Here is a 23,093-nt window from a genome sequence, read left to right as displayed (position 1 = left end):
CAACTAGAAGTGGGAAAACAACGGTCCAACCAACTATTTCATCCTCATTTACAGTGAAACTTCCACACACTTCAGCTCGCGCGAAAGCTATAACTAACGCCATAGGTCTATTTATAGTAGCAGACCTGCAGCCTTATTCGGCGCTGGAAAACGCTGGATTCAAACATTTAATTAGTGTACTTGAACCACCTTACTGTATGCCCAGCAACTGTAACTGTTGGGATATAGTTTGTTCAGGCTGTATTTGTATGGAGGACCAAAAGTGCCAACATTAAATAAATACACCATTAAATAAATAAGTGCCATTAATGAATTAAATGTGTCAATTAATTAAATGTGTCATTAATTAATTAAATTCACTATGATTATTTATTTATACATTTATTTATTCTTGTATTTATTTATTTATTCATGTATTTATTTATTTCTCTATTTAATTATTTCATGGTCACTGTGTTGCGGTGTTTCATGAATTTCTTTTATCTGTCAAGCTCGCCCGTCAAAGTTCGTGGGCGGGTCCTAACACCTGATTGGTCAATCTGCTCACCAAGTCAAGGCAAATCCATTTCAGAATAGTCAATTGATGCGGAGTGAGTAGCCAGTAAACACAATTGATAGGCTGGGTGGCGCTTTTCACCTAAATAGGTGCGTTTCTATTAGACATTAGATTTACGCTTTCATCTGGTGCTTTTTGAGACGTGCTGAAATGGAAGTTCTTCGCAAAATTTTAATGGAAACCCTTTTTTCCCCGCATTTCCTACTAGTCATGTGACTCCGCCCGGTCATGGAGAAAAGGAAGTACAGGATCAGTGGCTCAGCGAGAAGCCACATGTGGCCAGTCCGCCACTTTTTAAAATTCTCTATTGAACAGCTGCTGCAAGTCCAACAACAAACATCACCAAAGCGTTCAAAACATTGCAAAAAAAACAAAAAAAACACACACAAAACAAAACTTGCATTTATGTATGTAAAACGTTACTAACAATAGTAGCAAATTTAAATTCAGCTCAACTTTATTTTGAGAGCACTTAAAAAAAATCGCTGCAATTAAAACTGCTGCAGACAACATGGAATAAAAATCAAACATACGAAAACAAAACATTAAATTAACAACATACAAACAGTAAACTATCACATTCCAAAGCAATGTCAACACTCGCGTGGACCTAAAAGCCAGCAGATGTCGCTGTTTGACTTGGCTGCCCGCGCCACTGCTGTTTCCAAGCATCATAAACAAAGACTTCTTAAATCTCCCTGCATCTATCTATAATATTTTTCTAATAGAATTTGAGATATATTTAAAATCCCTCAAATGTATCAAGTCTGAAACACGCAAACAATTTATTCTCGTGACGTTGCATGATGCGACCGCTTATATGAACTGCGAGATCTCGTGAGAGTTGAGGCGGGACATGATGAGAACTACGCCTCAGAAGCAAATTACTCTTCAATGGAAACGCCTACAAGCTAAAATTGTACTTCATCGAAATAAAAGAAATATCGCTTTTATTTTGATGTTGGTTTTGCACAACAAGCCTCGATCACTCTATATCAGCAAAAAATCCATCACCGTAGCCGCCATGTTGACAACCACTTCAGGCCGAAGCAGTCGCTTAGACAAGATTTGAGTGAATCAGGCCTCAGCCCCGCCCACGAACTTTGACGGGTGAGCTTGACAGATAAAATAAATTCACGAAACACCGCAAAACAGCGACCATGAAATAATTAAATAGAGAAATAAATTTATATATATATATATATAATTAAATTCGCGAGAATTTAGTCTCTGCTGACGAACTACTTTTTGGCGGACGAACCAAACCACGCGGTCGAACAGCACCACGGTGGCGGCCACGAGAAGCTGACGCACGCTCACGGCGTCCCAGTTCGTCACCCCCTTTCTTTTAGTGCGGACGCGGTTTGTGTTTGATAGACATTTTGAGTGTACTTTTGCTATTATGGGACCGAAAAAGACCCCACCACAGGCTAGTGTTAAGCCTAATGCTTACCAGCGAGGGACGGCGATTCGGCGGCGCGTTTGCATTGTAGTCAATGGAGTTCGCGCCACTAAAAAAAAGCGAAAGTGCCATCACGTACCTCAAAAAAGGAGAAAATCGTGCCACGGCTGTTTAGTCCCAGGAAAGAGGTGAAAGTAGTTGGCTGTGCTCACTTTTTGTTGACTCGCTAAAGTGCTCCACTACCTTGTTCACCAAGGGACACACCTCCTCCGCTCCGGTGAGCACGAAAGTGCGAATGAGCGACAACCGTTCCATAAACACTCTACGCGGTGAAACGCTCGCGAATGAAGTAAGTCTACCATTGCTACTATCCTTAAGAACTACCATCACAAAGTAAAATAAAACGACTTTATTATACAGTACAATTTATTTCTTTAATTACAATACAATAGCACATTTATTATACATAAAATAAGGTATATTTTTCTGTAGTTTTAAGGCTTATTTAGTAGAAAATTATGTTTTATAGGGACCTGGGAACGGATTATTCTCATTTTAATGGTTTCTTATGGGAAATAAATGTTCGGAAGAAGAACTTTTCGGCTTACACACACTCTCTGGGAACCAATTAAGTTCGTGAGCCGAGGTATCACTGTGTGTGTATGTGTGTGTGTGTGTATATATATATATATATATATATATATATATATATATATATATATATATATATATATATATATATATATATATATATATATATATATATACTTAATAATCACAGGGAAATTAATTAATTACTTCTTTTTTTTATTATTATTATTATTTAATGGTGTATTTATTTATTTAATGTTGGCACTTTTGGTCCTCCATATATTTGTTCCATGACTTTGGATACAATATATTTTTTGTTGTTGCACATTATATTAAGAGTAATGCACAGCACACTGTTGTAACCAAAAACAATCAATAGATGGCAGGCACCCTCTGACTTTTTTTTTTTTTTAACACTTCACTAAGAACAAGATGGTTAGCTTTATATTGTAAATAAATTCTTTGAATTTGATCATTACTGCCTAATGTCAATTATCATATATTACGTAAAATTACACAAAAAATAATGGAATTTGCATCACCTATATGTAGCCGATCTTTTGAAATAAGATTTACTGTACAATGAATAGAACCAATGATCATAGACTAGCCTTAGCCTACAGAGGCATATGCCTCTGTGTTATAAAGGTGGGGAGCGCAAAAAAAAAAAAAAAAAAAAAACGGGAAAAAAATCGAATTGAATATACCTTTAAAGATAAACACAATGACAACATTTTTAGCCAACTTCCAAATTATACTCTGCAAAATGGATGATGAACTTCACTAGGAAGACCGTGTGGCAGTTGTGAGGCTGAATGCCATTTTGAAGTATTGGTGCTTGGTATCACCGGCTACTTAAATTATGTAGCAAACACTAAAATATGAGGATAATTGATGCTCATTACCACTGTCATGAAAAAAAGGTAGTTTTTCTTCCAGAAAAAAAGTATAGTGTACTGTATCTAAAATGGAGTGGTGGTGGGGTGGGGGTAATTACCTGCCCCCTCGTCCCAGTCGTCGTCGGGCCAGGCCCTGGCATCGTCGCGGTACGGTGAGTGTAGTGAGACTGTAGCGGTACCGGGGGTGCGCTAGGCCGCCCTCCCAGCCTGGGGACCACGGCCAGGCGCCCATTCGATCCTGACGAGCCTGAAATTGCAGACACACATTCAATCTCTCAAAGCTCAACGGTCATGACACATTAAGTCTAACTCTCACAGCGTAATACTGGCAGCCCGCCTTCCTTCGAAAAGCGTAAGCGCCATCTGGGTCGTTCTCTTCCTCAGCTTCTGAAGAGCCTGAGTGCAGCTGTAAATGCCAAAATAAAAAGTTCTGATTGACTTCTGCTCTTTTGTGCTGTGGTTTCCCAAGCGGCCTCTAGATGCCAGCAAAGGACAACGATAGGCGAGCTCGTACCTGAGGCTCTTCATCTGAGCTAGGGAAGTCGTACTGGTTCAGATCCTTAGCGTTGAAGACTGCCGGACCATGATGGTGGTGCGCAGCGCCAGCTGAAAGTGGAAGAGTCTTCTGTTTCTTCTCGTATTTCCTCTTCTGCCGAGGGGCTTCCGTCTTTTCGGGCTTGAGGGGGGATGCCAAGATACAGGTTCAACTCTACGACTACTAACGAGGTCCCCAATAAGGACTTTGATGACAATGTGCTCACCTTGGACTTGTAGTCCTTGTGGTCCAGGTGGTACTGGTTGGTGAGCGGCACTAGGGGGATGATCTGCGGCCTCACTAATGCCCGCTCTGCCAGAACCTCAGCCAGCACCTCACCACCGTAGTCCGACATAACATTCCTGGAGAAAAAAAAAACGATGAAATAATGGGTTTCCAATTCCATATGGCAAAGTACATACTATACATATAAATTTCACAATTCTGACACTATTTTAGCATGGTGTGTTGCTGCCCGAAATGGCCCGAAAATTCACATCACCGTATCAATTGCATCCCTTCACAACAACAGTACAGGTCACAATATAATATTAAGGAAGAACACTATTTTTAATAATAATGTCATAAATTATTCATTTCTGGATAGTTTTAAGTATACAGTCCGTGTGGACTCTACATTTAGTCAGATACATTCTGCATTAAAAAATGTGTGATGCGTTTTCACAAAATCAGGAGTATGTCGCTGAGATTATTTTTGAGATTTTTGAGAAATGACAAAAAAAATACATCGTTTGGACAAAAATCTCAATTTTGAGATTTCTCCAAAAATAACCTCCTACTGGTCTCTATTTTCATTTCCCAGCAGTAGGAAAGTTGGCATTGCAGTAGAAGTTTATAAAAATAAGAAATTAGTAAGTACATTATAACTAGGGGGTGTTTTTAGCCGAGCTGTTAGCTAGCGCTGGTTCTCGGGCACCTGTCCCAAAACAAACCAGAGTTCCTTGCCTCTAACCGCATTCACAAATGATTTATATAAATGGACATATTTAGCAACCAAGAAAAGTCAAAATCACCACAATGTGACTCCCCGCATGAAATGAAAAAAAGACGGAAATACAGCTGTGTTGAATAAGATGCATAATGGCTTTTTTAACAAATCTATTTCTGCTTTTAATTTAATGCTTTTATTCATGCACTAAAGGAAGTTCTGTCGCGAGGGCGTTAGACGCTTGTTTACATTAGTGTAAAAGTTTTGAAATGCCTTTTGTGTAATCATGTAAAGTACTCTTATAATGTAATATAAATAACGTTTTGGTCACTCAATGCCATTCACGGAACATTTACTGCTGATGACACCTCACATAAGTCATTGACAAAATCAGTCTGCATACTACCACCACAATTTTCCACTTTATGCCCATTTAAGTGGGATGAAATGTAAATATTTGCTATAACATCAAGCCTGAGGATGAAAAGACGACTGAATCGCAACGGTCCTTCCCCGCCCCATAATACAGAGCAGTGCATATATGGAGTGACTTGTAAATAGTATACAGTGCTGATGGGTTCCTTACATCATCATGCCTGCGACATCATTTAGTAGCACGTTGAGCAACAAACATGGCGCCTAACGCTCGAAAGTTTGGCAACATTTTACAAGAAAAGCAAACAGAGCAACTTGATATACTTCAAATTGGATATTTCGTCTAAGGAAGTAAACACTACCAACTATGCAAAAGCATTTGCGCACACAACGTGCGATGTCTGCAGTGTTTGTGAGCGATCCAGGGGGCTCAACCCAGCAGTAGCTGCCGCCCGCGATACAAGCCCCATTCTCTCCTGTCAACACTTAAGGTAGGTAACTCTATTAATGCCAGTTTGCTTTTTTGTAGAACATGCCATTAGTAACCGCTAGTGTTAAAGCCCGTATCTCACTAATCGGCACAGGCTTGCGGGGGTAATGCCACGAGTGTTTTTTTGTTTTCCAACAGGATTCATTTAAGGTTGCAAAACGTGCAAAGATAGAACAAACCCTGATGTTAAACCAAAACTTGCTACTTCCACACATTCTGACTGCTCAATAGGCAGCTCACACGAGTCACACTGCAGTCTACTGGTTGCATCTCCTTTGACCAAGGCAGGGAGGAAGAGTTTTGGAGTCCTCAGTTCATATAAGAATGTTGAAATGTTACTGGAGGACATTATTGTGTAATTGCCACAAAATAATCTAGGTTTTATTTTGTAAATTTATACAGAAGAATTATTTTCCTTTTTTGTTACTGTAGCTATGTTTATTTTCATTCATTAGTATTTTCTAAATTTGAATAAAAAAAAAAAATCACAACAATCAAATTATGAATTCATATCGGGATTAATCGGTATCGAATCGTGACCTATGAATCGTAATGCGAATCGAATCGTCAGGTACTAGGCAATTCACACCCCTACTGAAAACGTCCTGATTACCAACCTCTTCTCAAAGATCTCCAGCGTGAGATGCAGAAGCTCTCTCTTGCTCTTTTCCCTCCTTTTGATCATCTCTAGGATAGTGACAGCCCGGCTCAGATCCCTGCGGAGTTTCAGCATCTTCTCGTAGGACGCCTCGTCATTCTTGCGGTTCTGTCAGCAGGTAAGAGACACTGAGTGAGTCTTGAGATGAAAATGCTTTCAAATGACACCAGGCAAGATGACCCACCTTCCTGGTTTGCATCTTCTCGGTACGCCTCCGGAAAGCCACGTACGGGTCGCTGGTGCTGGAGCCGTCGCGCTTCTCCTGCTTGATGATGTTGATGAGCGAGTGCGCCTTGCTGTTTTTCCTCTTACGGCTCCAGTAGTCAAACACCTCCTTGATGAGCTCGTCGTCCTCCTTGAGCAGCAGCTTGGCCTCGGGAAGACTCACCAGCTTAAAGGAAAATGCAATGTTTCCCCTCAGCCACTTCTGCATCAGGTGTAGTACAATGTCAGATGTGTTCAAGTCAACAAACCTGCTGTCCGCTGCCTTTCTCCAGCCGGTCGATCATCTCCTCAAACTGCAGTAGGCTTATCTCCATCTTCTTTTTCAACTTTGTGACAAAGGCGTCATCGTCCGAGTCCAGGTCGTAGTCTGGCTGCTCGGTGTCCAGGCTGAAAGCTGAAAGAGGAGGAAAGCATGGTTTAATGATTAACATACAAATATATGGACTAAAACCATGACCATATTGTGTAATGAGAAATTATAATGCCACTTGTACAAAAATGTTAACATTTAAATCTCTTTGCTCATCTCTTTGTCAGAAAGGTTAAACGAAAGGCAGAAAGTCCATTTAACCTGTGTATCCACCTGTTACCAATCATACAACAGAATAAGTAATTCATTAGACTATATAAACTTCAAGTTCAATTAAACAGGCTGAACATTCCACACTGGGAAAACTTGCAGAATGGAGAATCAAAGCCTAGTAATTTGATTATGTATATATATCATTGATAGTTGGAGACACAAATGGCCATATACATAGTGTTTTACAACAGTAATAAAAATAATAGAGCTGCACAATATATCCAACAAATACTGATATCAGGATATTGCCGCGCGCAATATCAAGTCTGAGATTTAGCCAGCCAGGTTAAGGAGCCAGCCAGACTCCTAATATGGGAAATTAAGGTAGCCCGATAATTTTCCAGGTAGCTCGACCTTCTGATCAGAAATATGGCCCTTTTATCCAAGTCGTACTGAATACTTCAACTGAAAAACAAGACATGTTAACAGCATCTCTTTTTATTTTATTTATTTTTTTACAAGAACAGAATAAATAAAAAAAATAAAAAAAAGATGCGCATATATACACATATACATATATACATATACACATATGCACACATATATATATACACATATATATACACACATATGCGCATATATACACATATACATATATACTAGGGGTGTTAAAAAAATCGATTCGGCGATATATCGCGATACTACATCGCGCGATTCTCGAATCGATTCAAAAAGGGCAGAATCGATTTTTTTTTTTTTTTTTTTTTAGGATTCACACCTTGAGCATGGAAGAATGTTATATGAACGGAACATTAAGCCTTAATATTTTATTTTAATGCTGTTCAAACATGAAACAGATTACAACCTCTATAAGACTGAAATTTCAGATAAATAAATAATACATTTTCATATAAATCTTACACTCTACAAGCTTACTGATTAGTATTTTCTAAATTTGAATGAAAAAAAAATCGCAACAATCGACTTATAAATTCGTATCGGGATTAATCGGTATCGAATCGAATCGTGACCTGTGAATCGTGATACGAATCGAATCGTCAGGTACTAGGCAATTCACACCCCTAATACATACATATATATACACATACATATACATACATATATATTAAGGGTGTCACGATTTCGATTTTTTATCGAAATCGATCGAAATTACGTCACGATTTCGAGCATCGAAATAGAAGAGAGGACACACGATTCGATGCCCCCCCCCGCGCCCGCCGCCACCGCCGCCACCGCCACCTCCCAGGAAAGCAAATGAGACGCAGCCATTCAGCTACTAGCTAACGGCACTTGTTAGCTGACTTCTCCTGCAGTCATGATGGCAAGCGCGGACAGACACAGCAATGGTGCTTCAAGCCGCTCCCGCTTCTCTCGTCACCAGTTTGGAAACATTTTGCGTTCCCGGTGAGTTATGTCGACAACGTTCACGTTGTCGATAAAAAGACCACAGTTGCAAGATATGCTATGTGCGCGTACTGTACTCGGCCACGGTGTTACGCCCGGCTCGTCAAGGGGAAGGGAAGTAACACAATAACAGAAAATATAGAGTAGATAAACACGGGTCGACTTTAACATCTGAGTAATTTTAATTGAAATTTCAGGCAGGGGTTTGACAAGGGAGTGAAAGTGGAAGGTGAACAAATAATAACCGCATTTGACAGAACTGACAGAACGGAGGAGAAACAATAACTAATAGGGGTATAATACACGGATACACAATAGCGTCGCGCTGGCACAGTCGTCCAATCGGAGTGTCGCGCTGGCACAGTCGTCCAATCGGAGTGTCGCGCTGGCACAGTCGTCCAATCGGAGTGTCGCGCTGGCACAGTCCTCCAATCAGAGTGTCGCGCTGGCGCATTCAAACTGAATGGCCCGAGCCGCCAGCCGTAACAACGGGAAACACGACAAACATGACGGGACATTTACGCAGGCATCACAAAGATTTAGATTTATCAAATTCAACTAGAAGTGGGAAAACAACGGTCCAACCAACTATTTCATCCTCATTTACAGTGAAACTTCCACACACTTCAGCTCGCGCGAAACGCCAGATCCATAGGTCTATTTATAGCAGCAGACCTGCAGCCTTGGAAAACGCTGGATTCAAACATTTAATTAGTGTACTTGAACCACGCTACAGTATGCCCAGCAACTGTAAATGTTGGGATATAGTTTGTTCAGGCTGTATTTGTTCCATGACTTTGGATACAATATATTTTTTGTTGTTGTTGCACATTGCACATTATTTTAAGAGGAACGCACAGCACACTGTTGTAACCAAAAACAGTCAATAGATGGCAGGCACCCACTGTGACTTTTTGTTTTTGTTTTTTTATTTTTTATTTTACACTTCAGTAAGAACAAGACGGTTAACTTTATATTGTAAATAAATTCTTTGAATTTGATCATTCCTGCCTAATGTCAATTATCATATATTACATAAATTTACACAAAAATAATATGGAAATTGCATCACCTATATGTAGCCGATCTTTTGAAATAAGATTTACTGTACAATGAATAGAACCAATGATCATAGACTAGCCTTAGCCTACAGAAGCATATGCCTCTGTGTTATAAAGTGGGGGAGCGGAGAAAAAAAAAAAAAAAAAAAAAATCGAAAAAAAAATCGAATCGTGACCCCAAAATCGAAATTTAAATCGAATCGTGGAGTTGGCGAATCGTGACACCCCTAATATATATACACATACATATATACATACATATATATACACATACATATATACATACATATATATACACATACATATATACATACATATATATACACATACATATATACATACATATATATACACATACATATATACATATACACATACATATATACACATACATATATACATATACACATACATATATACATATATATATTAGAGGTGGGAATCTTGGGGCACCTCACGATTCGATTGCGATTACGATTCAGAGGCGACGATTCGATTATAAAACGATTATTGATTTCCCCCCAGGCAGCAGAAAAAAAAACAATGTATTTTGGCGCTTTTAATGTTTCGTACATTAGTTACAAAAATAGTACAAAAGTCCTCTCAGGCCTAAATAAACTACTATTTCAGTATCAAGTTAACAGTTCAAAACAGTAAATCAAATACTCAAGTCCTCATTCTGTAACAACAGCTTTTAAGTATATTCAGTCTTCAACAGAATAAAACATAGCATTGAGCAAAAATATATTATTTTTATCCACTCAAAAGTGCACTGAGGTATAAATGAAAGACAATGTGAACTACTACTTCAATACAAATGCCTAAAAAAAAAAAAAAAGTGCTTTCCTGCTTTTTAAGTTGTGTAAAGATGAACATGTAAACATTAAAGTTTCTCAGAGGTACAAAAAAAAAAAAAAACCTCAAGTGCTTTTCTGCTTTTTAACTTGTGTAAACATGAACGTGTAAACATTAATGGGATCGTTCGGCTTTTTTAACATGAATCTCAATTTGATCCTCACCTCCCGTGTGTGCGATCAGCGCTGACTTCGGCGTTGGACGAGAGGAAAATAGTCCAGCAAGCTGGCTGGGGTCTCGGAAATAAAGCGTTTTTCTTCTAAAAACTATTTGTTTTCAAAAGCGTGATACATTTCCACCACAATACTCTTTTCTGAATAAAGTCAGACGCCATTACCGCCAGCCACTACTTTTCTGTTCGTTCGTTCGTATCACTGCGCGGCGCCCTGTAGAACGCTAACCGACGCACTGCAGCCAGCTAGCTGATACTTCCGCCTGAAGTTGTTTGCCTTTTCGGAGCAGGTCTGATCTCACGAAGAGGTGGGTTGGTCAGCTCAGCCATGCTTGTTGTTGTTTTGAATCTCGAGGCGTGAGTTGTGGATGTGTACTCTCGGTCCGTCCCAAAAAGCGTCCCGAAGACCGCGCGCGCTACTGCGTTTCAGTTCCGCGTACTTTTCGCTCGTTTCGCTTCCCTTGGCATATTTATATAATCGGAATTTGGACATTTGTGAATCGTTCTCGATTGTTGCACGGCCGAATCGTGAATAATCTAAGAATCGGAAATTTTGCACACCTCTAATATATATACATATATACATATACATACATACACATATATATACATACATATATACATACATACATACATACATATTAGGGGTGTCACGATTCGCCAACTCCACGATTCGATTTAAATTTCGATTTTGGGGTCACGATTCGATTTTTTTTTCGATTTTTTATTATTTATTTTTTTTTCCGCTCCCCCACTTTATAACACAGAGGCATATGCTTCTGTAGGCTAAGGCTAGTCTATGATCATTGGTTCTATTCATTGTACAGTAAATCTTATTTCAAAAGATCGGCTACATATAGGTGATGCAATTTCCATATTATTTTTGTGTAAATTTATGTAATATATGATAATTGACATTAGGCAGGAATGATCAAATTCAAAGAATTTATTTACAATATAAAGTTAACCGTCTTGTTCTTACTGAAGTGTAAAATAAAAAATAAAAAAACAAAAACAAAAAGTCACAGTGGGTGCCTGCCATCTATTGACTGTTTTTGGTTACAACAGTGTGCTGTGCGTTCCTCTTAAAATAATGTGCAATGTGCAACAACAACAAAAAATATATTGTATCCAAAGTCATGGAACAAATACAGCCTGAACAAACTATATCCCAACATTTACAGTTGCTGGGCATACTGTAGTGTGGTTCAAGTACACTAATTAAATGTTTGAATCCAGCGTTTTCCAAGGCTGCAGGTCTGCTGCTATAAATAGACCTATGGATCTGGCGTTTCGCGCGAGCTGAAGTGTGTGGAAGTTTCACTGTAAATGAGGATGAAATAGTTGGTTGGACCGTTGTTTTCCCACTTCTAGTTGAATTTGATAAATCTAAATCTTTGTGATGCCTGCGTAAATGTCCCGTCATGTTTGTCGTGTTTCCCGTTGTTACGGCTGGCGGCTCGGGCCCGCCGCCGGCTCCGCTCCCCTAGTATGTATGTGTGTGTTTGTGTCGGCTGGTGCCCGTATAATGGTACTTCAGTTTGAATGCGCCAGCGCGACACTCTGATTGGAGGACTGTGCCAGCGCGACACTCCGATTGGACGACTGTGCCAGCGCGACACTCCGATTGGACGACTGTGCCAGCGCGACGCTATTGTGTATCCGTGTATTATACCCCTATTGGTTATTGTTGTTTCTCCTCCGTTCTGTCAGTTCTGTCAAATGCGGTTATTATTTGTTCACCTTCCACTTTCACTCCCTTGTCAAACCCCTGCCTGAAATTTCAATTAAAACTACTCAGATGTTAAAGTCGACCCGTGTTTATCTACTCTATATTTTCTGTTATTGTGTTACTTCCCTTCCCCTTGACGAGCCGGGCGTAACACCGTGGCCGAGTACAGTACGCGCACATAACATATCTTGCAACTGTGGTCTTTTTATCGACAACGTGAACGTTGTCGACATAACTCACCGGGAACGCAAAATGTTTCCAAACTGGTGACGAGAGAAGCGGGAGCGGCTTGAAGCACCATTGCTGTGTCTGTCCGCGCTTGCCATCATGACTGCAGGAGAAGTCAGCTAACAAGTGCCGTTAGCTAGTAGCTGAATGGCTGCGTCTCATTTGCTTTCCTGGGAGGTGGCGGTGGCGGCGGTGGCGGCGGGCGCGGGGGGGGGGCATCGAATCGTGTGTCCTCTCTTCTATTTCGATGCTCGAAATCGTGACGTAATTTCGATCGATTTCGATAAAAAATCGAAATCGTGACACCCTTAATACATATACATACATACATACATATACATACATACATATATACTAGGGGTGTGAATTGCCTAGTACCTGACGATTCGATTCGTATCACGATTCACAGGTCACGATTCGATTCGATACCGATTAATCCCGATACGAATTTATAAGTCGATTGTTTTCATTCAAATTTAGAAAATACTAATCAGTAAGCTTGTAGAGTGTAAGATTTATATGAAAATGTATTATTTATCTGAAATTTCAGTCTTATAGAGGTTGTAATCTGTTTCATGTTTGAACAGCATTAAAATAAAATATTAAGGCTTAATGTTCCGTTCATATAACATTCTTCCATGCTCAAGGTGTGAATCCTAACCCAAAGTCAGACGTTTTGTTGAATATTTTTCCATTAAAAATGGAAGTTTAAAAATTGATTCACACACACACAAAAAAAAAAGGCAATGATGATAAGACGTTGAATCGGTAAGACTACCGAATGAACAATTCTGAGCTCTAAAAAAAAAAAAAAAAAAGATATTTTTTTTATTGAATCGATTCGAGAATCGCGCGATGTAGTATCGCCGAATAGATTTTTTTTAACACCCCTAATATACATATATATACATACATATATATACATACATATATACCTACATATATACATACATATACACATACATATACACATACATATACCTACATATACACATACATATACATACATATACACATACATACATATACACACACACACATATATACATACACATACACACATATATACATACACTAGGGGTGTTAAAAAAAATCGATTCGGCGATATATCGCGATACTACATCGCGTGATTCTCGAATCGATTCAAAAAGGGCAGAATCGATTTTTTTTTTTTTTTTTAGGATTCACACCTTGAGCATGGAAGAATGTTATATGAACGGAACATTAAGCCTTAATATTTTATTTTAATGCTGTTCAAACATGAAACAGATTACAACCTCTATAAGACTGAAATTTCAGATAAATAAATAATACATTTTCATATAAATCTCACACTACAAGCTTACTGATTAGTATTTTCTAAATTTGAATGAAAAAAAAATCGCAACAATCGACTTATAAATTCGTATCGGGATTAATCGGAATCGAATCGTGACCTGTGAATCGTGATACGAATCGAATCGTCAGGTACTAGGCAATTCATGATATTTCAAAGAAATTTGTGGCGACGATATTGGTAATAATTACTGAACAATAGATTTGTGATTGACACTTCAGAATAATAGCACTTTTATTGCAGCAACAATATTTAAGCCACCTTTTCTTTCAGAATTGAAATGTAAAGAAAGTGCAAATATACCAACTGTAATGGAATAAAATGGAAATAAAAACAGGCCAGATAGTGTTTACCCTGCGAATTGCAACATAACTGCTTAAAGGACATTTACTTAGCAAATACAATGAAAGCACATACCTTCAGAAGTCAGTGGCAAATTGCATGAGTTAAAAAAGCTCACTATTTTCTCCTGTGTGGTTGGGGTTGGGGGGGGGGGGAGAAAAAAAAAATCGCTGATCGTTATGCTGTGTACATCGCAGGCAAGTGTATCGTTTAAAAAATGTTTTCCCTCTGCGATTGTTTAGGCAGTGGTTATTTTAGCTGCAATCTCCTCGAGCGTTATTTTGCCGTGAATGGCTCTGGTTGTTTAATTAGAGGAGCGAGAAAATGCCGCGTTTCCTTGTAGACATTACTAGTGGGTTTGAATAACACAAATGTGCACTTTTAGGGCGCTGCGCGATAGAAACATGCACGCCTTCTCGTTGAGAGCATATCAGCTTAGCGGTCGATTAGAATGACAAACTCAGGTGAATTAGATGTCGAATTACCAGTCACGGGAAAATAAACACCGCTGATTTTTGATCTTGGCCAAACGATACGCAACCGCTTCAGTATTAACCAACCACCGTCTATTTTTGTTTTGTTTTGTTTTCATAAGGAGCGTGTCGAATCAAGAGTGCTCCAGGAATTAATGAACAAAACAGCCTCCACACGACGAAGCTCACTCCCACTTTGTCGAAGACGTGACAGAACTGAGCTCTTGCAGCCTCACACACTCCTACATTGTTTTTTCTGCAGCAGCGAACGACGCGTGTATGTCCAAGTTGACACGAAGACGTATAACGTTACGCATTACGTCATCACGTCAATTTAGCGATATGTCAAATTTTTATCACCTAAAAAAAAATATACCGGTCAAACACATTTCACCGGGAGTTAGCTTAGCGCTTTCACAGCAACGTAGGCAAACATTTTCCATGTTTCTACTCACAGTGACAGACTAACCCTCGATGGTGAATTAGCGGTCACAAACACGGCTTGAATCGCAAAGCCACGTCATCTTGGTCACGAAAGAAGAGCTTATTCCCCTCGGTGTAAAAATAAATAAATAAATAAATGAATGAATGAATGAATGAATCAATCAATCAATCAATCAAGTCGGCGTGGCAAAATAACACTCGGTGATCAGTTGCTGGTCACGGCAAAAAACAACCAAACCACCACCATCTGTGTTTTAATGACCATACAACACTAAAATGAAGGGAAGGGCATGAACCGTGTGTGTGGGTGTGCGCTGCAGTTAGACTGTAAATTGAAGACTATTATTGTACAGGAAATATAAGGAACAATGGGTTTTATATCCAGATTATCCACTCAATTCGACACATGTTCAACATTTGCGGCATCAAAACTTAGAAGAAAAAAATAAAAAATAAAGAAAAAAATAAAAAAGAAAAGAAAAAAAGAAAAAAATAAATAAAATGAAAAAAAAAATAAAATAAGTCGACTAGTCATTAAAAATATGACAAGTTGAGTCGATTTTTAAAAAAAGTCGCTAGTGACAGCCCAACAAATCACCCACAGGTAATACTATTTAAACAACACATTAACAATGAAAAACAGCCGAACTTTTCATTGGGATAGACCCAGCCCCCAGCATTTGCTACTTACGCTGTAGGTGAATGAGCTGCTTTGGCATCTTGTAATCTCCGGGGTATAATGATTCATAGTAGGTAATGTTGCTCTCTGCCTCTGGGACCGGGATGACCATGTTGTCCCGCTTCTCGCCATAGACCTGCTGTGCCGAGATGGCCCGTTGAAGGTGGTGTTCCTACACACAGACGGAATTGTGTTACTTAGCATCACTTCCAGATCTGTTGTCACACTCGACAGACGCTTACTGCCTCAGCAGCAAGTATACACAAACACACACATTATATGGAGGACCAAAAATGCCAAAATTCAAAATAAATAAATGACTAAATTAAAAAAATGACAAAGTGAAAAAAAAATGGATATAAAAATAAAATTCGAAAATTATAAATGGAAATAAAAAGAGCAAAAAAATATAAATTTCTATTTAATTTTTGAATTGTACTTTTTCTATCGTTTTTATTTTCACTTTTAGTCATTTATTTATTTTGTCATTAATTTATTTATTTAGTCATTCATTTATTTATTTAGTCATGTGTTTATTTTTAATTTTGGCTGTACTGCCAAGTCGAAATATTATTCAAATGAGGGAGCCGTCCTAAGCGTGTCTTGGGTTGGACTCGGCTGTTGCAAACTGCGTGTCATTGGTCGAGTGTGCAGCTCGGTGAACAAGGAAGTCTCGCCGGCTTGCAATGGAGAGCTCCCAGCAGTCTGTGACCACCCTGGTCATTTTTACAGCAACTCAACCAGCCAACCCAATTAGCGGCCCGCGGGTCAGATCCGGCCCACGAGACTAGCGCCCCATGCCTACAATACGCACCTTAAAGTTGTGCGCTTGGGTCGGTTGTAGATTGCTGTCGTTGACAGTGTCTGCTCGGGATACTCCGATTGATCAGCCATGAAAAAGTACGTGATTGGAATATTTGGTCAAAGCCTTTTATTCCCCATCAAAATTCCAATCACCCGCTGCGGCAACTCTGCCCTCAACCTCGCTTCATGGTGAGCAGGCAGGCCCACACGCACGCAGCATCACATATAAACACACGTCAGTGGTGTGGAGATTCTCCGATATCATCGAGAGCGATGTAAAGTTTGCCACCTGCAATGTATGCCACAAAAAGGTACCTCACGGGGGGAGCACGGTTAAAAGTTTCAACACCACTAATTTAATCCGGCATTTGGAAGAGCAAACATTGAGAGGAGTATGGTAAATTTACGAGGCTCACTGAGTTGAGTAAAGTAAAAGCCCCAGCCCACGCTGACCAAAAGACCCAAAAGAAACACAAATAACCCAGAAAATAATTTTATTTATCAGACTCGATGACCAGCCATTCTCAGTGATGGACGTTATTTGATTCAGTCGTCTGCTGGCTGATTTGGAGCTTCGCTGCGTGATACCAGGATGCAAATATTTCACAGATGTCGCTCTGCCTGAGCTCTACCACAGTGTATTCTGTCAAATTGAACATCTCCTTAAAGAAGCCCTATCGTCCAGGGTAAGTTTTACGAGCGATATATGGAACTCTGATGTCAGTCCTGTCGAGACCGCTGATTATTTCAAATCTGTTGAAGCAATAAAGATGGCAAATTTAACATTTTCTGTTATTTTTTGACTGAGTAGTTGATGCATTGTGCCAAAAAGTTTTGAATTCTCTTGAAAAAGTAAATGTTGCTTTTGTCTAAAATTAAGGTAATGATCGCTGTCTATCTGTATCATCAGCATAAAATCTAGGGGTGGGACAAAAAAAACGATTCGACTGGATCATCGTTCGTCAAGAGGAGCTAAACGACCGTATCGGTAGCAGACTCGTTAATCGATACAAAATCCGCCGGGAATCCTTAGATACATTGCTTGGAAAGCTGTGGACCAGATATCGCGTGGCTGTGAACCGGTTGCGAGTGGGGCTTTATGGTTTTCATAACAATAACAAGAGTTTTGCGCCATGCTCTACTTGTTTTGTTTACGTTTCAGTAGCATCATTATTCAAGCTACTTCCGTGTTTACAGACAGCTAGCAAAGTAGCGCTCAGAGACGCTTCATTCCCCGGATGTTGTAAACATAATGCAAAGACGTTACGCACCTTTTGGGGGGCCGCCCACCGTCAACGCCGGGCTCGCGCACACACACACACACACACACACAAAACGCACACACGAAATCGAGGTGCTTATAAATAAATACACATCATCTAACCTTGAGCGGCTCGCTTCTGTTTACGCTCGTTGTTTTGGGGTCCTTCGTTTGGTGGCTGGCGCGCTTGCTGATGACGTCACCCTACTATAGCGAAGCTGCGGTATGTGACATCATCGGTAGGTGCACAGGAGCCCGCAACAGCCGTACAGGCAGTCCACATCGCCGCCTGTTTTTTTTTCCCCGTTTCTTTTCACTCACACAAACATGCACAGAAATTAATGAACAAATTAATTCATTAATCTGATGTGAATCGCGCACAAGTTTGAAAGCAAACGCAGGAGCGGAGCTCCGCCGTAACGTCTCCGTGTTAGCCTGACGCAGAAGTATACTGAAGCCTTTACACGGTCTCCCAGGCGGCGAAGACAACCCATGCCAACCGGCAGCGAAGGAAAGTGAGGCTTCCAAATCACCGGGAGCCCCACATCAGCTACTTTGGCCAAACGGTACGCTGCCTACTCGCGGACATTGTCTGCTCCAGAAGACCCCAGAAAAGGGACTCATGTTCGGCTTTTACAAGAGCGACGTAGAGCAAAGTAAAAGCGTGTGCAAGGTTTGCCGAACAGCTATTAAAACGGAAAAATAGCAGGCAGCGCAACTAACCTCTTCCAGCACTTGCGCCAAATGCATCCGAAAGAATGGGAGGAATGCTCACGTCTTCGAGAGTGCGGCGTGGCTAACGCTAGCAAAGATAAGTTACACGCACACCATGAAACAACAAACGAGCTGTATTTAGTACCGGGGGAAACATTGTGACATGCACCAGAGCTTGTCTTTTGCCAGAGTCAGTTGAAAGGCTAGTTTTGCTTGTAAGGAATTTGAGTTTATTACAATAAAAGGTGGTGTTGATTATTTTTACGCTGTTGACCTTGAAGTTCTGTTATATACAAATGTTATTGAGAGTTGAGTTGTATATTTGCAGAATACTGGATGTGTGGTTTACAATACCTGAGAATATTACAATTGAATCAAGCCTATACAGTCCAAATCTAGTCTCTCCAACAGTGTTTCCTTCAACACTGATTGATCACTCTGATAGAGGGAGAGTGAAATAAACTTGTGTTTTGCTGGGAAGCATGTTGACGGGATGGTGAGAGAATAGTGTGCCCATATACACACGTGTCTGCAAGTGTAAAACACAAACTGCAGAAACTGGCAGCGGTCGACCGCAACAATGTCTGTTTAACCAAGTTACTCTTACTATTATAATAACCAAATTATTTTACTCTACCTTTTCCTGCATTGATTGAGACATCCTAAGTGGCAGTAAACTACCGTATTTTACGCACTATAAGTCGCACCGCATTATAAGGAGCACCTTCAATGAATGACATATTTTAAAACTTTTTCCATATAAAAGGCGCTACAGTAGAGGCTGGGGTTATGTTGTGCATCTATTAGATGGTGCTGTGCTAAAGGGAATGTTAACAAAACAGTCAAGATAGGTCAGTCAAGCTTTATTAATAGATTACAAACCAGCTTTCTGACAACTCCATTCACTCCCCAAACGAATAAACAGCTGTTTTATTATTTTCTCTGAGGTAAAGTACTAGTATTAGCTAGCGATCCAAGATGGCGGGATCTTCTGCGCATGCTTGTCACAGATCGTGCAGGGTCACCGATAGCATCTTGTCAGCGAGACGTGTTGCGGCTCAATATTGATCCAGATATAAGGCACTGGATTATAAGGCACATGGTCATCTTTTGAAAAAAATTAAGGCTTTTAGGTGCGCCTTATAGTGCGGAAAATACGGTACATGAAGTGTGTCCTGAAGCTGTCTTTGACAGTTCTCTTGTGGCGAGTAGCATGATATTGCTGTTCTAGACGCAAGATCATAAGATTATACATACTGTCTATATGGTAACAATTAATGTTCTTCCGATACAGATACTGGTATCGGCAAAGGTGCCAATACTCCGTTAAAACAGTGGTCTCGGTATCGGTGACTACTCACAAGTAATATACCGATACCATTAATTCCAACGCTAATATAGGATGCTTGATGCAGCATCTTGTGCCTTGCTCGTGTACGACATTCACTGATATGTGACATGCTCACTGCATGCCGATCTAAGATATCCTATTGGCCCTTGAATGCTCTGAACCAGAAAAAAGAAAATCGTTTGAATCGCGAATCGGAAAACGATTCTGAATCGAATCGTAGACCCAAAAATCGTAATTGAATCGAATCGTGAGATAGTCAAAGATTCCCAGCCCGACTAGTAACAATAATCATAATGAGAATAAGGTCTACACGAACTGCATGGTGTTCAGGGATGAATAGTTTTTCTCATGGCATTTTTTTTTCTGTAATAATGCCACAGTTGATGCACATTTTGAATGACAGGGTTCCTGCTATCACTTTAAAATATAAAAATATAACATTTAGATAATAAAACTACAAGTATCCCAAATGCTATAAAAAGGTAATGTCATGTTGCCCCCACATTTAACTCCGCCCACCATCAACGTCTTATTGCACATGGAAGGATGTAAAATGAAAACTGCAGTGAGAATCCAATGTAAAGAAGTGTTAGGGTTTGCATTTTTCAAAAATTTGATGCCAACATTTTAACTTTTACTGCAAATGAATATCGGCTTCAAATATCGGTTATCAGCCTCCTTGACTACCGATAATTGGTATCGGTATATCTATACCGATTACCCACTACTACCGCTACTAATGTCAACAAGCAATCACGGCATTTTCTCGCTCCTCTAATTAACCAATCAGAGACATTCACGGCAAAATAACGCTTGCAGGAGTGTTGTTGGCTGCGACAAAAATAAGCACTGCCTAAACAATCAGAGGGAAAACATTTTAACAATACAGGGAAAACATTTTAACAATACATTTGCCTGCGATGTACAAAGCATGACGCCACAAACTGGCTGCTACCGTGTCATTGGCGACCCCCCCCATACAACACGAGGATCAACCACACGAGAACATAATGGACTTTGACTCATGCAATTTGCCACAGATTTATGAAGGTATGTGCTTTCATGCTTTCATTGTATTTTGCTAAGTAAATGTGCTTTAAGCAGTTATGTTACAATTCGCAGGGTAAACAAAAACCATTTCCATTTTATTCCATTACAGTTGCATTTCAATTGTGGGGAAAAAAGAGGTGGCTTAAATATTGTTGCTGCAATAACAGTGCTATTATTCCTTAGTGTCAATCACAAATCTATCGTAATTATTACCAATATCGTCAAAAATATCGTCTCCACAGATTTCTTTGAAATATCGTGATAAATGTTTTAGGCCATATCATCCACCCCTACTGTACACAAAGACCAAGATCCCCGTTTTGTACTCACATCTTGGAAACAAAAAGCATGAGCATTATATGACAGGACCTTGGCACAAAGGCCAAACAAATGGTAGTAATAGGACATCCATTATCTGAACCGCTTATTCCTCATATGTACCTTAAATTCTTGAATGCTTCATTTATGTAAAACAAGCCAAATTAAATCAAATTAAAACAAAGAAAGTCGTTAACTGAAACATCTACAAAACTAAGTGAATTCCCACCATCGTTTTAGTGAAACTGTGATGTGGATTGAAAGTAAATTATTTTGCCCAAATCCATGTTGGGTGTGTACACTGTAGGGCTGTCACTGACTTTTTTTTTTTTTTTTTTTTTTTTTTTTTTTTAAATCGACTCGACTTCTCCTATTTTTAATGACTAATCGACTTATTATTATTAATTTTTTTATATTATTTTTTTTATGTTTATTTATTTTTTAGATTTCAGGCCGCAAATGTTGAACACGTGTTGAATTGAGTGGATAATCTGTATATAAAAACCATTGTTCCTTATATTTCCTGTACAATAATAGTCTTCAATTTAGTCTAACTGCGGCGCGCCCGCACGCACGCACATACAACTTCTTCATGCTCTTCCCTTCATTTCAGTGTTGTATGGTCATGAAAACACAGGCGATGGTGGTTGCTTTGTTTATTAGTTGTTTGCCGTGACCAGCAACTGATCACCAAGTGTTATTTTGTCACGCCGATGGGATTTTTTTTTTTTTTGCCACGCCGAGGGTATTTATTCATTTATTTTATTTTAACGCCGAGGGGAACAAGCTCTTCTTTCGCGACCAAGATGACGTGACTTTGCGATTCAAGCCGTGTTTGTAAGAGGGGTTATTCTGTCACGGACCGGTGAGTGGAAAAATGGAAAAACTTTGCCTACGTAGCCGTGAAACGCTAAGTTAACTCCCAGTGAAATGTGTTTGACTCGACAAAACGGCCACCACGACGCCGCAGCGAACTGTGTCGTGCACATTTGTGTTATTCATATACGCTTGTGAATGTCTATAAGCAATCGTGGTATTCACGGCAGGCCAAGAATTTTCGTTCCGAGTGGTCACGGCAAAATAACGCTCGCAGGAGATTTGCCGGTCGCAGCAAAATAAATAACTGCTGACTAATAGAAAGTGACAGTCACACAATTAAGCAGCTGCCAAGCGCCACACGAGGGAGCGAACTAAATGACAATATTACAAGCATTTCTGTAACATTATTGTCGTGTTTACCTTTGTCCATCCGTAACGCGCTGAATCCATGTTATTGCTCCGGTATCTATTAGGGGTGTGAATTGCCTAGTACCTGACGATTCGATCCGTATCCCGATTCATAGGTCACGATTCGATACCGATTAATCCCGATATGAATTTACAAGTGGATTGTTGTGATTTTTTTAACTCAGATTTTGGAAATATCATTCAGTAAACTTATACATGTACACTGTAAGATTTGTATGAAAATTTATTATTTATTGATCTGAAACTTCAGTCTTATAACTGTAAGCTACTGTATTTAACAAACAGGTTGTAACATTTTTCATGTTTGAACAGCGTTGAAATAAAATATTAAAACTTAATGTTCTATTAATATAAAATTCTTCCATGCTTAAGGTGTGAAAGTTAGACGTTTTGTTGA

At 39.6% G+C, this 23,093-nt stretch overlaps 1 protein-coding gene across 2 annotated transcripts in view; it reads right to left on the bottom strand.

Moving 5' to 3' along the window:
- Positions 1-23,093, bottom strand: part of epc1b (enhancer of polycomb 1b) — a 65,437-nt gene that overhangs the window by 9,937 nt on the left and 32,407 nt on the right. For both annotated transcript variants that reach the window (XM_077525067.1, XM_077525060.1), the window contains 8 exons: positions 15,963-16,122; positions 6,929-7,074; positions 6,640-6,846; positions 6,415-6,563; positions 4,210-4,345; positions 3,963-4,124; positions 3,765-3,854; positions 3,547-3,695 (listed from right to left, as the gene is read on the bottom strand). In XM_077525067.1, coding sequence (XP_077381193.1) covers positions 3,547-3,695; positions 3,765-3,854; positions 3,963-4,124; positions 4,210-4,345; positions 6,415-6,563; positions 6,640-6,846; positions 6,929-7,074; positions 15,963-16,062 — 1,139 coding nt within the window. In that variant the 5' untranslated portion in view covers positions 16,063-16,122. The remainder of the gene's footprint in view (positions 1-3,546; positions 3,696-3,764; positions 3,855-3,962; positions 4,125-4,209; positions 4,346-6,414; positions 6,564-6,639; positions 6,847-6,928; positions 7,075-15,962; positions 16,123-23,093) is intronic.

Source organism: Festucalex cinctus, chromosome 1 (assembly GCF_051991245.1).
Source record: "Festucalex cinctus isolate MCC-2025b chromosome 1, RoL_Fcin_1.0, whole genome shotgun sequence".
Classification (NCBI taxonomy): Eukaryota; Metazoa; Chordata; class Actinopteri; order Syngnathiformes; family Syngnathidae; genus Festucalex; species Festucalex cinctus.
The sequence above is the reverse complement of the archived record's forward strand: the minus strand, read 5'-3'. Positions and strand labels throughout refer to the sequence as shown.